The following is a 15,553-nucleotide window of genomic DNA, read 5'->3' as shown; positions in this document are numbered from 1 at the left end:
AACAACTGAAAAGGCTCTCAGTGCCCCTTCTGACATCAGATAGTGGGAGAAACAGGAGAACCTCCAGTGAAGGTTGTAAAGTCCCATCAGATTCACATGGGTGTATCTACACACATATCAAAAACATTCTGAAAAACCTTTTTAAAAAAAGGTTTAAAAAATACATTGAATTTTCCATAAGGCTCACCATCTCCATCTAGTGTCACATTGTGTATTGCACTTAAAACACACTTAAAACTTTTTCTTTGCAGCCATGGTAGAAGGTGGTCCTGCAAGCAGCCAAATTCTGAGAGCCAAAGACAACACCCAGCACTTTCTGTAATATTCACATTCCAGAATATTAGCCTTGTTTCGCCATCCTAGGCTTCATCAGTAGAACAGGTTCATATGTAATATATTACAGGATAGTGAATCTTATGGCATAGTAGTGGTTGCAGTCATGCTATAAGATCCACTACTGATGAAGCCTAGGTTGGCGAAACAAGGCTAATATTCCGGAAAGCCTTGTCTTAGACTCTGTGAAAGGATTCTGTGGAACTGTAACAACCCTTCATGTGGATTATTGGACTCTTTGAACAGACAGGTGGAATAGATACTTTTACATGTATGGACCTTATGCATGAACTGACTAGAGAATGAACTTTTCCACTGGATCTTCTGCTTTTTTCGTTGAACCTTATGAGACTTCCGTTGAAATCTACAATTCGATACAATGAATAGTATCGAATACCTTATTTATTCAAAAGTTTGGATTTTATGGCAACCCCCCTGCAAATTAAATATCCTACCCAGATCACCCACTAACTAATATTACCCAACCAAAAATTGAGACACCTGAATAGCAGATTTCTCATTGCCCATTTCTCATTTCATACTTGTAGAATTTCTAGACGCTGCTGGACTAAATTTGGTGGACATCAGTTCAGGTTCTGAAAGCCCTGCTTAGTCATGCAGTCTAAGCATGTAGAATCATGATAGCTGCTAGTTGTACAGGTGTAGACACTAGTTTTCTCAGTTTTGTTTTGGTCTTCAGGTTAAATGAGCGATTTAATGCAACGACCACCTATCACATATTTAGAAACCAGGATTTCTATGAAGTCTGAAAACTAGAACCAAACTCTCGATACAAGAGAAGTCAGATAGTTGTGGGTTTTTATAAAGACTGGATTACGACTGTAGCAAATCCTTTGTGCTCAACGCTAGGCAAAAGCAAATGCAGCATCTACTGTACCAAGAAGAAAACCCACTAAGAGATAATGAAGCTGCCCTACTGATGGCGAAGAGGATCAATGATACTTCAAAGAATATAGACAAATAGCTCTGATTTGGTGGGAAAGAGGTGCTTTGATAGGAAAAGTTGCAAAGCATCCCTGACAGATCTCGCCTCTATATCCTCCGGCCCCCATTTGTATGCTGTGTTTAATGCCTGTATTTCTCCTCACCCCAGGCTACTGTTACTAGTCTATGCTGCAACAGATTAAAGGTGCTCTAGTTACTCATCTACAGTCCTGTCCCTGAAACCATCTTTGAGCACTTTGCTTTTGGAGTTGCAGAGAGAGCTGGAGCACTTGTAACCAGTAAGAGCCAAGGTCAGATTAATAAACATGCGCCTTGACATTAAGGGCAACTTAAATCTGTACAGGAAATGAGGCACCAGTCTTGATAACCCAAGATGTCCCCCTCCCTAAAAAAAACCCCACAACCCTTAAATTTTGAATAGATTTTATACATGCTTAAGGGAAGTATCCTTCCACTGAGAAATGGATATTTACCTTCGTGGAATGCAGAGAAGTACAAGATGTACTAAGTCAAAAGACACAAATTTCAGAAAGTGCTATCAGTTTATTTTTCACATACATTTTCAGCCAGCAGGAATAGTTTGCGTCTTAGCAGAATTTGGATACCCAGACTTTAAAAAATAGGCATTAAGTACATTTATTGCCAATGAGGCATTTGAGCACCCACCACAGAAGGATGGCATTCATGGCTTTTTCTCCAAAAGCATATACAAAGCTAGAGTAAATGACTGTACAAATCAAGACTATATTACATGGGGCAGAGCTTTTCAGTAAGATTAGATTAAGTTAGTGTTTAAGCATACTGGTCCTATACAACCTCATTATGGCCGTTAGAATCATCAATAGTTTTCAGAGAAGTCTTAAATAGTTTCCCATACTATCTTCCACATACGGCAACTATCATCAAGGTCTTCCCATTTCATTTAGATTTATACAAATCACAAGGGACAACAGTAGGCACTGAGGCAGAAAGGCAGCTTCGCTCTGAATACAAGTCTGGCATGTTCCGTTTGAACAACGTAGTATATTACACAAGATTCACCACAACTAGTTGCTACCTTTGCCAAACATGTTTTTCTTTAAAGATGAAAGGACACTTAGTTGATTCAGGTCCTTCATTTTTCAGCTGTTTAGGGCCTACCAAGTGCTTTCACAGTTCACTGTAAATACAATTAGCTGAGGCTCCCCGCCCCCTAACTACATATTAGCAGCATAGATGGCATCAATTTGACTTCTGAAGAATTTGGATACTTCTGCTCTCTTTGCCTTCAGTGTTGGGGTCAACAGTCCATTTTCAACTGTGAGCATCTCTGGATGGAGGTAGAGATCTTTCACCTGGTTGTGGAGACAATATTTTTGTCATAAACGTGCCTCATGCATTTATCTGAGGTGGACAGTTTGCCTTATACTAAGGTTTCCTCTTTACCTTTAAGAAGCTATACTCTCAAGCCCTTGGGATCGAGGAAGTCAATAGTATTTCCTCAAACAGGCCCCCACCCCTATTTTCTTTTTGTATCAAAAGAGCTAGTTGTTGACAGCCACCATTTCACAACACACCAAGTGCCCCTTTGCTTAGGAGCAAAGTGCTATAACCATTTGTTACAGTATGGAGCGTATCATGCAGATTTCTGGTGTGATAATTCTTGGTTGTTGGATGCCTGCCCCACATCAATAGAGGCATTGCAGCAGATCTCTGGACTTGTCAGAGATCAAAGTTTGAGATAGAAATCTGAACTACATGTCCTAGGATGACAAGATACCTTTGAAACCTCTTGGAAGTCCAGAGATTTATTTATTTATAATTTTCACTTTTACAAATTTCCACATTTACAGAAGTCCGGAGATTTAAGACCAACTTATTCCTCCAGTATCTATGACACACTCAATTCCTTTTGTAAAGGGATAAGGGCAGAGCACTATGGAAACATTATGGTGCTGATTTAAATCTTTTTATAAGCCCTTTTATGCATTCAAGATTCTTTCCAACACAAACGGAGTATGCACAAACCCGTCTCTCTACTTCTGGAGTTCTGCTTTAAGAGTTCATTCTCTTTGAAGCCACTGAACAAGCAATAGCCTTGAACAAACTACATACTCACTTGCTCAAATGACTTGAGGCCAGCTTCTTTCCCCAACCTGATTATGTCTGACAGGATAGCTTTCTTCACTACCTAGAAACAGAAAATATATTGGTAGGATTTAAACCAGCGGGTTTGAAAAACTTGTAAATTTATCTTAATCCCTTTAGAGACTAAGACTACATAAATGAAGTAACTACCCTATATATGGTAGCAACAAGGTGAAGAACAGAGACTTCCAGAAGCAGGTTACTGATGTAAGTCACCCCTCTATCCCAGTCAGCATGATCGTGGAATCTTTTTAGGTAGTGGTTTTCCCTTTCTACGAATCTTAACTTTATGGAATGAATTCACATTTGTTCTGCAGGAGTATTTTTCAGGAGTCAAATCTCACATTGTGCAAGAAAGTGTTTCTTGGAATTTTAATGAGTTCAGTTCTGTGCATTCAGGCTAAGGAAGGCACTAGATTTTAGAAATCTGAGAGGAATGTATAGACCTCAAACACACATTCTTTCCCACCCACAGCTGCCCAATCCGCTGGTTGTTAAAGCCTGACACCATAAAACAGTTTAATTCTTAAGGAATTTGTGTGGCTTGGTGGTGGAGTGGGAAGAGACCCTCACAGAGCCATGCACTTAGCAAGTACTGTGAGCAAAAAATAGAAACAAGGACTCTTGCCTCAAAAGCCTTTTAAAAAACCTCAAAGGGAGAGGTTATATGCAAATCAAATACTGCACTCACACAAAATTCACTTCCATGCCTATGTCTTAACACACAGTTGTTCACACCTCAGCAAATGTGTGGGTTAAGCTTGAACATGGGGAGTTTTACTAGCACAACTTTCTAATCAAACAGCACACTCAAGATATATACGAAGTTAACATGCAAGTTCAGACATGAAAATGCTGCTAAAGTAAAAACTTTCACTGCAGTGACAAGTAATTATAATAATTGCCTGCTCCTCTCGCTTAACCCACTATACCAGCCTAGGTTGCCAACACACAATTTAGAATAACTGTTCTCATCGCATATCCAATTTCCTCCCATCTTGGTTTAAAAGCTACCTTGCTTAAATCTAGTTTAGTAGGCTGTATTGTAGGATTGGGTATACATTAATAATTTTAGCATGAAGCAGCTATTTACAAGTTTATGTGCTACGGCACAAAAGACTCCCATATCACCTCATGCAAAACTGCACATCCAAACAACAAGTGAGAGTCAGGAGGCAAACTGGCTCCTTCATTATCGAACTCTGAAATCCAGTTTACAATCAGACAATTTCCCCTTCAAGTTCACTGAATGAACTCTTATCTTCAGTTACTTGGATCTTCACAAAGTGAGAGAAAGGCACTTACTGTATTTTTGCAGAGTTCCTCAAATGAACCTTTAACTCCCAACTTTGCTGCAAACTCTGGAAGGGTCTCTGGATCAGGAACCACCACACTCACCAAGAATGACTGTAGGAAGAATGAACATTCAAACTCCAGAAAAAAATGAATGTGGGTGTGTTGTATGTACTCGTTCCCAAAGATTTCCACTTGGGCATATTGAGTTCCTTTGGATCTTTGGGCCAAAGTGCCAACATGTTGTGTCATACTATAAAGAAGTCAGCTTTTATGATCATGCAATCCATTAGGTCTTCATTGTGTCCCCGCAAGTCACCCATCTCAGCAGCAGTGTGTGCCTTGACCATTCTGATCGAACTGTCTGGCCCTAGAAACCAGTTAGCACAGTGGCAGAAGATACAGCTCTGAACAGGGCACACTTACCTGTAGGCTATCTCCATGCACAAAGACCTGTGCTACAGGAGCACTTCTGAGGTAGATGTTTTCAATCTTTTCAGGTGCAATATATTCTCCCTGAGCTAGCTTGAAGATGTTCTTTTTTCTGTCAATTATCTTCAATGCACCACTCTGCAGAAAGTACAAAAACAAGTTTGGAGACAGGATTAGAAATCTATCTGTATCCCACATTTTTCTCCGAAGAGCTCAAAGTCGTGTACATGGTTCTCCCATGCTTTATTTAATCTCCACAACAACCCTGTGAGGTAGGTTAGGCTGAGAGGCAGCGATTGGCCCAGCAAGCTTCACGGCAGAGTGGCGATTTGGATTCTGGTCTCCCAACTCCTAGTCCCACACACTAACCACTACACCACACTGGCCTAAAATTCCCAGAGTGGTTTAATGATAATTCCTTCTTCACAGGGAACTCTGGAAATTGCAGCTTTGTGAGGGGAATTGGGATCTCCTAACAACTTTTGGCCCCCTTAACAAACCACTGCTCCCAGAATTCTTTGAGGAAAGCCATGACTGCTTAAAGTGATATCATAGGGTTTAAAATGCATTATGTAAATGTAGGCCAAGTAGAATGCTTTAAGAATAATGCATCGGTGCCATATTCAGTAATTCAATCTTTGAATGGTGCATTCATAACAAACCCAATCAGTAGCTTTTGGGAGAGTCCTTAGTGCCTCATCTCTCCTAATCCACAGTGCAGTATACGCAAGAAAGCATGCCCTCTGGCTGTATTATCCACCACCAATTTCACAACTTGTAGTAGAATGCACACTTTGGGGTGTATTAATTTATCTTGCTATTTGAAGGATACATGGGGAATGCTTACTGCTGCAACATACCGAGAGTCACTGTGAAGTTTATCTTATATTATACATCCGATTTGTGTTTGGTTGCCAAGCTTTGCAGGAATAGCTTCCTTATCTTTGCAAGGGAATAATTACTGCAAATCTCATTTTAAACACTTTCAAGTATCCTTTCTAGGAGCCATTTTCTACAGCCAGATGCAGAAAAGCTTGGAGACCAAAATGGAGGCCACTTCTAGATAATCTGTTTTATTGAGAATTCATCCATGTACAGTGGTACCTTGAGTTAAGAACTCAATTCGTTCTGGAGGTCCGTTCTTAACCTGAAACTGTTCTTAAGGTACCACTAAGGTACCACTTTAGCTAATGGGGCCTGCCGCACCGCCGCCAGGCAATTTCTGTTCTCATCCTGAAGCAAAGTTCTTAACCCGAGGTACTATTTCTGGGTTAGCGGAGTCTGTAACCTGAAGCGTCTGTAACCTGAAGCATCTGTAACCCAAGGTACCGCTGTATGCTTGTGGGGAGGTTATAGGATGTCATGTCAAGCAATTGTTATCTCACATTCAAGCATATTTTAGTCCACAGTTTCATTTTGTTCGAAGTGGGTTAGTTGCATCAGAATTCCAAATGGTGCAACCTGGAATTAGCCAGCATACTGTTCTGTGCAAAGTAGTCAGCAAGCTGCCTCAGTGACCACCAACTTACCGGCATCCATTTCCCAATGTCCCCAGTATGAAGCCACCCATCTCGGTCAATAGCTTCATCAGTTTTCTCAGGATCCTTCAAGTAACCCTTGAATACATTTGGCCCCTTAATGCAAATCTATAGAAGGCACACAAAAATAGGTGTTAGACCCCATCTATTTTAAACTTCAGCTCACAGAATGCTACATCACAAAAAGGAGCTTACCTCTCCTTCCCCGTTAGCTGCAAGGTAGTTCATTTCAGCAACATCGTCAAGTTTTACAATGTTGCAAGCCAGGGGGGGTCCGACGTGACCTAAAGAAGAACACCCATGCAGAAAATTTAGGGTTTTTTCTCAGTACAATCTTCCCTTCTTTACCTGTCTTGTTTAAAATCGCCAAAATTCCATGGAGGTGCATATGAAGAAGGGCAAAAAGTGGCTGTTGTCGTATCAACCCATTCCTTATTGCCACCACTTACATACTGAAGTAGCTGTTAACTTCCATAATCGCCTTTTATAGCCTAAACGGTTATAAAAGTCTCTCCCACCTCCACAGCAGAAAAGCAAGCTCTGAATAATCAGATTAGGAGTTGTCTTAAGTCTAACTCATCTTGCCAGTATAGCCCATTCTGCTAGTAAACATTTATGTGATCAGTTACCTAGAAAGAAGAAAGCAGCCGGGTGAACTGCAAAGCATCCAGAGAAGCCAAAGGAAAGCTCCCATCTCCCCCTGGCCCACACAAACACAGAAGATACAACTCATCCAATTCCACCTTGCCCATCTTAAGCTGTTTCTTTAACTCATGCTGGCCATCTATTATACGCAACTATAAGCCAACTGAAGCCCAAGTCATAGTCTTCAGCCACACTCAGAATTTTAAGAAAGCATACCAGTCGTCCAGTCTCCCGGCAATGAAAATGTGCAGCCACCTGTGCACTCTGTTTGGCCATATGCTTCAAAGATCTGTTTTGGAAGACAAATATTTAATTAGATGGCGCCCTTTAGTTCCAGTTGCAGTTTTGATGGGTTTGTTTTATGACAACGTGGAGTCTATATGAACAATTCAATGAACAAGGCAAGTTCTGTCATGACAGAGATCCACTGAGGTCGGTGGTACTTCCTAGGGGCGTTGCTCAGAAGTGGAGCCTATAGGACTGGATTATTTGTGAAGTGTTTCCATAATTCCCCCCCCCCCCCCGTTTAAATACACAATATACAAAGATGAAAACAATCATGTACTAATAATCTTATATATGTTTACAAAAATTAAATTTAAATTAAAGTTATGCAATCTCTTTTTTCCTATCTTTTTGCTGACATAGAATAGACTTCCTATCATTTCCCGATGCATATAACCTTTCTGGTGATGAAGGTAAAGGGACCCCTGACAGTTAAGGCCAGTTGTGAACAACTCTGGGGTTGTGGCACTCATCTCACTTTACAGGCCGAGGGAGCGGGTGTTTGTCCACAGACATGTGGCCAGCATGACTAAGCTACTTACGGCGAACCAGAGCAGCGCACGGAAACGCCGTTTACCTCCCCGCCAGAGAGATACCTATTTATCTACTTGCACTGCGTGCTTTCAAACTGCTATGTTGGCAGGAGCTGGGACTGAACAGCGGGAGCTCACCCCATTGTGGGGCCTCTAACCGCCGACCTTCCAATTGGCAAGTCCAAGCAGCACAGTGGTTTAAACCACAGCACCACCTATCATTTCCCGATGCATATAACCTCTCTGGTGATGAATGTTCTTATTACCTTACACTTTCTGTACTTTCTAATACTTTCTTACACCAATTCATACCTTTTTGCTTGTTTCTTATTCTATAGATATCTCTTGTACATATCCCATTTTTGAATACATGTTTGTATTGTATTACCTCTTAGTCTGTTAGTCAGTTGCACCATTTCCGCATATTCCAGTAATTTGCACTGCCAATCTGATAAAGTTTGAACTTTTCCCAAAGTGTTTCCATAATTTTGCCTACAAAATATACACTCACTATTAAAATCAAAATTATGGAAGAGTTTCCATAATTTTGATTTTAATAGTAAGTGTATATTTTGTAGGCAAACAAATTGTTCCATTTTGAAGTGTTAATGTGCTTGTTATTTTTGGACTTGTTTTCATGTATTCTCTCGTTTTCTGTATATTGCCTTCTTTGTTATTTTTATTCCATGGCTGCCCTTCTCCGGCACTGAAATATTTGATAAAGAGCAGGTTACAACAAAATTTGCACAGTTCACAACTACATTCATGGCTGACCTTCCAATATCGGTTCATCGCCCAACCAACGGCAGCGCTTTTCATTTATCATGTGCCACAACAATGCCACTAACAGAACCTTCAAGCTAACTCATTCGCTTCCGTGGGGTGGGGTGGAGAAAGCCGTGGGGGCTTTGCCCTTACCTGACACCCAAAGGCTGCTCTGAGGAACGTTAGGACAGGTGAAGATATGGGGGCAGCTCCAGTGACTACGATTCGCACCTTCCCACCCAAGATTTCCTGTGGAGAAGGGAAGAGAAGAATGTAAGCACAGGCACCCCGGCGAAAGGTATTGTGGCATTGGTTCTGAAGTCTAAAAAGGGGAGCACGTACCTGAACTTTATTGAAGACTAGCTTGTCCCAGATGCTGGTGTTTCGGATAATGCCTTGCTTCACTTCAGCATGCTTCCTGGCTACAGCAACTTTGAGCAATAACTGCTTGAAGCTTGTTTGGGCACCACTTTGAATCTGCAAGAAATCAGGGCACGGTACTACTAAAGGGGATGTGGGCATCCAGTGACTGTAGATCTAACCTCTTCATTTCTGGTGACCCCATTTCTCTGCCCTTCCCAAACATCCAGCCATTATGCCCCCTAACCTTAAGATGGATTTTAAAGCTATGATGGGACATGGGAGAGTTTAGGAGAAAGCCCTGTGGCATTTTGGGGTGAGCTTGCCATTTCTGGTTTCAGGATTTGGTGGCGTGGGAACTTGGGAAGGTACAAGGATTCTAATCGAACTATTCTATGGAAAAGTTAAATAGAAGCATAATATACCCAGTTGCAATTGTACTTAACAGGATTCAAGTGGAGGCAGCTTTATATTAGATATAATGTTTACCTTGTCATAGATCCTGTTGAGCAGTCTTGGCACCACTGGGAAGATAGTTGGCTTCAAAGTTTTCATGTCATCTGTTAGAAATTTAATATCTCCTTGGAAGAACCCCACTTTTGCTCCATTGCTGTACATTACGGTCTAAAAAGTAACCATGGAAGACTTTGAATATACTGCAAAAGGTACTAGGATTGAGACCCCACTCCCAATCTGTCAGTTGAACCTCTGCCCATTAAAACATCTAGATATCAGTTGCCTCCATTCATTGATCTTTGTGAACACTGGGTATTTATTTAATTAAAAGCTTAATTAAAAAAAGCTTTTTCAGAACATAAAAATGGATTGCTGTAAACTGTGTTCCTCAAGCTAAGTTTGAGAGGTGTTTCCATGTGTGTACACATACACATACACACTCCACATCTCAAGATCTTGCTTGCAACATTTATCATGATATACAAGCACACCTTGTTGTCACATTAAGCAGGAAGGACCACAATCCTTTTGCCAGACGTGTTGCTTACAGAGCCAGCCAGTGGCTAAGCCACTCATGTGCCACTGTTTAACCTTTTGAAGAGACCCAAGAAGCACCACACAGTTGCTCCCAGTGGCAAGAAAAACTTAGAAAGGGGTTTTACCTGCACTACTCTCTCAAACATGTGAGCTAGAGGAAGGTATGACAGCGATACATCCGATGGCACACAAGGACTTGTCATCTGTAAGAAAAGAAGCAGGCGGTGTCACAATGATGCTCCAGTTCTACCAACATGCAAAAATGTAGAGTTTGATTGTCAGCGGCCTGACCAACCTAAATAGTCAGCTTGGCCTTGGTCACTTACTTCTATAGTCTTCATGAAAGCAGCAGCATTGGCAACAATACTTTCATGTGTTAGCATGGCTCCTTTAGGGTTACCTACACACATAAAAACAAATAAATTTGTAGCTCAAACCAGGAATTTAAGAGCTGAACTACACACTGTTTCAGGTAACCTGAACACCATGAAACAAGAACACTCCTTTCATTATTATTATTTTTTTAAAGTATGGACTAAGTGTGAACTCAAAGCAGCTTTAAAAAAACACAACTTCATGGTTTAAAAATCATAAAATGCAGCATAAAAATCTACTCCTATAGATTTCTTTTTGAGACAGGCATGCAATACTGCTAACCAGGCCAGTTTTAGCTATTACAGATAGCATGCAATCTTTCTGTCAGAATAAGAGGTGTAGAGTCAAGTGCCCCCTGAATTTCAGCATCAAATAACCATTTTTGAAGGCCCAGTGGGAAATCTTCAAAATGATGTTAAGTGCTACTTCTCTTTCCTTGCTTCCCTACCAAATTGTGTGGCAGTCTTATTCTATGAAGAGCTGTCAACAGTTTCACCTCAATACCATCAGTTTTAATAGGTTTTGTGTCTCTTCCTCCCTATAAAAGTATCAAGGGGACACATAAATTTATTGTTGCCCCCTCTCCACATTCCTTGAGAAGAGTCCAAATTTCACCCTGTGAAACTGAAGTTCCCATTCAGGCAGCATGAAGCAATAAAAAGAAAAACCAACAGGAGTTCTTTGCATACTAAAACACATCAGGAACATATTAAGGTAAAGGTAAAGGGACCCCTGACCATTAGGTCCAGTCGTGGCCGACTCATCTCGCTTTATTGGCCGAGGGAGCTGGCATACAGCTTCCGGGTCATGTGGCCAGCATGACTAAGCCACTTCTGGTGAACCAGAGCAGCGCAAAGAAATGCCGTTTACCTTCCCGCCAGAGCGGTACCTATGGTATTTATCTGCTTGCACTTTGACGTGCTTTCGAACTGCTAGGTTGGCAGGAACATATTACATGGCATAAATACAAGGATTTGTATGAAAACCCCTCAAATGCTTCTGGCATGAGTGGTTATGGCTGGAGCTTTTTTTGTTTTGTTGTTGTTGTTGTTGTTTCAGTAATTGGATGGGCTCCATTATCTCCAACATTTGAGGTGAGTCTTAAAATCTAAAAATAGGATTATCGTTTGTCCCTTTTGTCACAAAAGATGGTGTCTATTGATGTTCTACCAAGTTATTTACCTGTTGTTCCGCTGGTGAAACAGACTATGGCAAGATCTTCTGGCTTGGGAAGCTGAAATAAGATAACAATTGAGTCCAAAATGGGTTCAAGCTTTTAAAATCACACATGGTAGTAAATAGACCTCATTGGTTGAGTAAAATAGAGGATGAGTACTTACAACTGGTCTGCTGAAATTGTGTTTTCCTAGCATCTGTAGGAAAACAAGCAAGAGCAATTAAGCAGTGCCACTAAGGAATGGGGCAGTTGTGGTGGACAGTGGTGATAACTATTACAGGGTAGCTCAAGAAGTAGATGTTCTGAAGTGGTTTGAGGGGGGGGGAGTATGAAATGATGGTTCTGAAGTGGTTTGTGGGGGGGAAGTATGAAATGAGTTGTAGGCCAAAAATATCTGGAGGGCTGAGGTTGAGGAAGCCTGCTTTAACCTTTCTCAAGAGTAGACTTGTCAAGCAAAAGGGACCCTGTACCTCAATTTCTTGTAATGAAAAGATTTCAACTCCCAGGGAAGCTCCTTTTTCCTTTAATGTGCCATCAAAAGGATCCATCAGAATTATCATCTTCAGTCCTGGTGTCTTCTTTTGTTCACAGTTCTCAAGTATCACTTGTGCTTTCTCGGGTTTGTCACATATCACTGTAGCAATGTCAGCTAAAGGAACACACATAACACTTGACAACCTCCATCACTGGACTCAAGTTACACAGAACACACAAGCAGCACCAGCTTGCTGAAGCAGACATATTCACATACCCATTTCATGTGGCAATCATTTAAGAAGTGGAAAGCGGAAATAATGCATTGAGCGCAAGCACTCTGTGTGCCAGAAGCTTCTGGGAGCTGCAAGAAATGATAGCCTAATTGCAAGCCACACCTGGAGCTATCAAGACACAGACACTTAAATTTACTGTGAGGAGTATAGGCCTCTTAATTGGGCTTTAGAGCTTGTTAAGTATACTACACCATTATTATTATTATTCCTGCCGCTTGTACTAGCTTGTAAAAACACTTTGAGCAAGCATGTTGCATGCAAATGCCAAATGTCTCTTTAACCCAAACAGTTGCTTTGGGAGGGAGCATTTGGGATTCTAGGAGAATTTAGGGCATTTACTCCTTTATCCATCATGTATGTTTGAAAGCAAGCTTTTGTCTACAGGTTTCATGATCTACAACGCCATGCATTTCACTGAAAGGAAAGAGCTGTGGGGGGGGGGGGGAGTAAAGGAAAACATCTTCCACTGTTGTTTCCGACTGAGGTCAAGCAACTTAATTACCAGTAAGTAAGGCTACCATTGCATGGTTTGTGTAGCTTGGATCATAGCTGCTATAATTGGAAGTCATGCTATACTAATGGAGTACAATTAAATGAGCACCCAACTTGTCCAGACTAGTACAAAAAGTCCACTACTATTCTGCTACCCAAGAGACGCAACTTCTCGGAGAATTAAACTCAACAAGGTTTCCTGTTAGGATTTTAAACTTGTGGCTTTCTCTCTTGTGAAAAGCATTGGGTGCTTTATAACAATTGCAGTAAAAGTTGGTTTCAAAGAAGTGAGCAAAATAAACTTTGAGGAAGTTCAAAGCTTAGTAACTGAAATACAGTGGTACCTTGGGTTAAGTACTTAATTCCTTCCGGAGGTCCGTTCTTAACCTGAAACTGTTCTTAACCTGAAGCACCACTTTAGCTAATGGGGCCTCCTGCTGCTGCCGCGCCGCTGGAGTACGATTTCTGTTTTCATCCTGAAGCAAAGTTCTTAACCTGAAGCACTATTTCTGGGTTAGCGGAGTCTGTAACCTGAAGCGTATGTAACCTGAAGCGTATGTAACACGAGGTACCACTGTACCAGCAATGGAGTGTATGATCCTCACCTGTATTTTTTTGTGTGTGTCTGCAAATTGAGTTTAATGGGCACTATTTTCATTTCAATAATGCCTTTTTTTGTCTAGGATAGCATAAACGTAACTATAGAAGGGGGTTGTGTCTTCTATTTAAGCATTTTGAAGCGAAGATGAGACTAGTTGCAAGCAATTGCATTGTTTCATTGCTTTACAGAAATAAATATCCTGTTACCACCCCTGCGTAGTCTTCTGAAGACAGATTATGTTCAACACTGTCAAAAGTATCTTCTAAGAGGCAAACTCTGACTATTTGTCAAACAGCCTGAAGAAGTTTTCCAAAGGCAGGCTCAGAAAACCCCACCTCAAGAAGGAGCAGGACCAAAAATCTGATCAGGGACTTAAAGTTGGTTGAGAAATGCTTTGCTCCTCTACTTAAGAAAGGTCTTTGTCTCATGGGGATTCCAGGGCTTTCTGCGGTCAAAGATCCAGCATACCAACAGCTGTACTGACATAACAGAGCTTCAGCTACTAAAGCTCTTTCATTTGGCTCTATTCAAAGCAACATTGTTATGTCACATTGAACAGGACTGGAATTACAGAGAAGGAGGAGGAGGAGAGGTCAGTTCCATTAATGACACACAGGGTTACCTGCTCCCCCATCCTCAGATTTTACACCTGTCTTTTACTTGCCCCTCTCTAGACTAACGAAGCAGGGGATAATTTTTCTGAGTCATTTCTGCCTTTTAAGAAGAATTTGGGTCATATTAACTCAAATAGGAGGGGTATTCTTGGAACTTTTGTCCCTCTATTTGAGGACCAAATTTCACTTTATAGTAGTCACTTGTCAAGAAAATAACGCGCCCCCCCCCCCCATATAAATAAAGAGTAGAACAAGGTATTTCATGGCCAGAGAAAACAGCTTACCCTTGTTAATAACGTACACAATTGCATCAGATCCCAGAGTGTCATAAAGGGGAACTGCAACCATTGAGTAAGTGTAGCAGGCAAGCTCAGAGATCACCCACTACAGGAGAAAAGAATGGAAAAACACATAAGCATTGTGTGGCAATATATAAAACAGCATGTTTAAGGATCAGGTATATTCTAGTAATCCTCCCATTAGAGCTTCAGGTGTTAATTGTGTTGAGCTTGTGAACTTGCAAGCTTGCACTTGGCAGGAACTATATATGACACATCTATTCCAATGAGCACGATTAGTCAAGGAAGCTTGATTTTATCAGCCAAACTGCAGAAGCAATTGTGGTAGATATGCAAGCCATTGTGCAAATTGGGGGGGGGGGGGCTCATTAGGAAATTGTGAACACATCACGTATTAATTCCAGCAAGACAGGCAACATGCCAAAGCTGCTCCCAACACCAGACCAGAACATGGATACAACATGAACAGGCAGAAGGTCCATTCACTTCTTCTGCTGCTTCCAAACCTTAATATCAAAACAGTGTGCAAATTTAGGAATGGTTTTACCAGAATACTATGGCCAACTAGGATTCTCACAAGTTACCTCTGGTCTATTCTGAGCAAAGATGCCAATGAACTGATCTCCTGAGGGTTTACATCCTTTGTGTAGAAGACCTGATCCCAGGTGTTCAGCTCTGTCCAGCACCTAGAAATATCAAGGATAGTTAACTTGACATTATTGGCAAGGGATTTAGGTCAATTTTCCAGTTGGTGTTTTAACCAACCTGTTGGTAAGACAGCCACTGAAAAGGTTTCTTTGGTTTTCTGTATCCTAAGCAAGGGCCATTTTCTGCAAGGAAAAAAAACGAGATTATGAATATGCCAGCATAGTAGAAAGGTCTTCAAGTGAACTGAAGGATACCAAACCACAGCTTTTAGGCATCCCTGATTTGCTGACATCGTCAGCCAGATTTG

General features: G+C 41.2%; 1 protein-coding gene across 3 annotated transcripts in view; it reads right to left on the bottom strand.

Moving 5' to 3' along the window:
- Positions 1 to 1,822: 1,822 nt before the first annotated feature.
- The window catches only part of ACSL5 (acyl-CoA synthetase long chain family member 5), a 28,581-nt gene continuing 14,850 nt past the window's right edge, over positions 1,823 to 15,553 (bottom strand). For all 3 annotated transcript variants that reach the window (XM_083441737.1, XM_083441736.1, XM_083441735.1), the window contains exons 4-21: positions 15,364 to 15,428; positions 15,183 to 15,284; positions 14,584 to 14,683; positions 12,293 to 12,471; positions 11,986 to 12,018; positions 11,828 to 11,879; positions 10,597 to 10,670; positions 10,396 to 10,473; positions 9,767 to 9,901; positions 9,260 to 9,394; positions 9,071 to 9,166; positions 7,551 to 7,623; positions 6,885 to 6,973; positions 6,681 to 6,797; positions 5,146 to 5,289; positions 4,732 to 4,833; positions 3,398 to 3,469; positions 1,823 to 2,633 (exon numbers count right to left, since the gene is read on the bottom strand). In XM_083441737.1, coding sequence (XP_083297863.1) covers positions 2,496 to 2,633; positions 3,398 to 3,469; positions 4,732 to 4,833; positions 5,146 to 5,289; positions 6,681 to 6,797; positions 6,885 to 6,973; positions 7,551 to 7,623; positions 9,071 to 9,166; positions 9,260 to 9,394; positions 9,767 to 9,901; positions 10,396 to 10,473; positions 10,597 to 10,670; positions 11,828 to 11,879; positions 11,986 to 12,018; positions 12,293 to 12,471; positions 14,584 to 14,683; positions 15,183 to 15,284; positions 15,364 to 15,428 — 1,784 coding nt within the window. In that variant the 3' untranslated portion in view covers positions 1,823 to 2,495. The remainder of the gene's footprint in view (positions 2,634 to 3,397; positions 3,470 to 4,731; positions 4,834 to 5,145; positions 5,290 to 6,680; positions 6,798 to 6,884; positions 6,974 to 7,550; positions 7,624 to 9,070; positions 9,167 to 9,259; positions 9,395 to 9,766; positions 9,902 to 10,395; positions 10,474 to 10,596; positions 10,671 to 11,827; positions 11,880 to 11,985; positions 12,019 to 12,292; positions 12,472 to 14,583; positions 14,684 to 15,182; positions 15,285 to 15,363; positions 15,429 to 15,553) is intronic.

The sequence above is a fragment of the Podarcis tiliguerta genome (assembly GCF_965153285.1).
Source record: "Podarcis tiliguerta genome assembly, chromosome: 5".
Lineage (NCBI taxonomy): Eukaryota > Metazoa > Chordata > Lepidosauria > Squamata > Lacertidae > Podarcis > Podarcis tiliguerta.
This window is presented reverse-complemented; position numbering and strand designations above follow the sequence as displayed.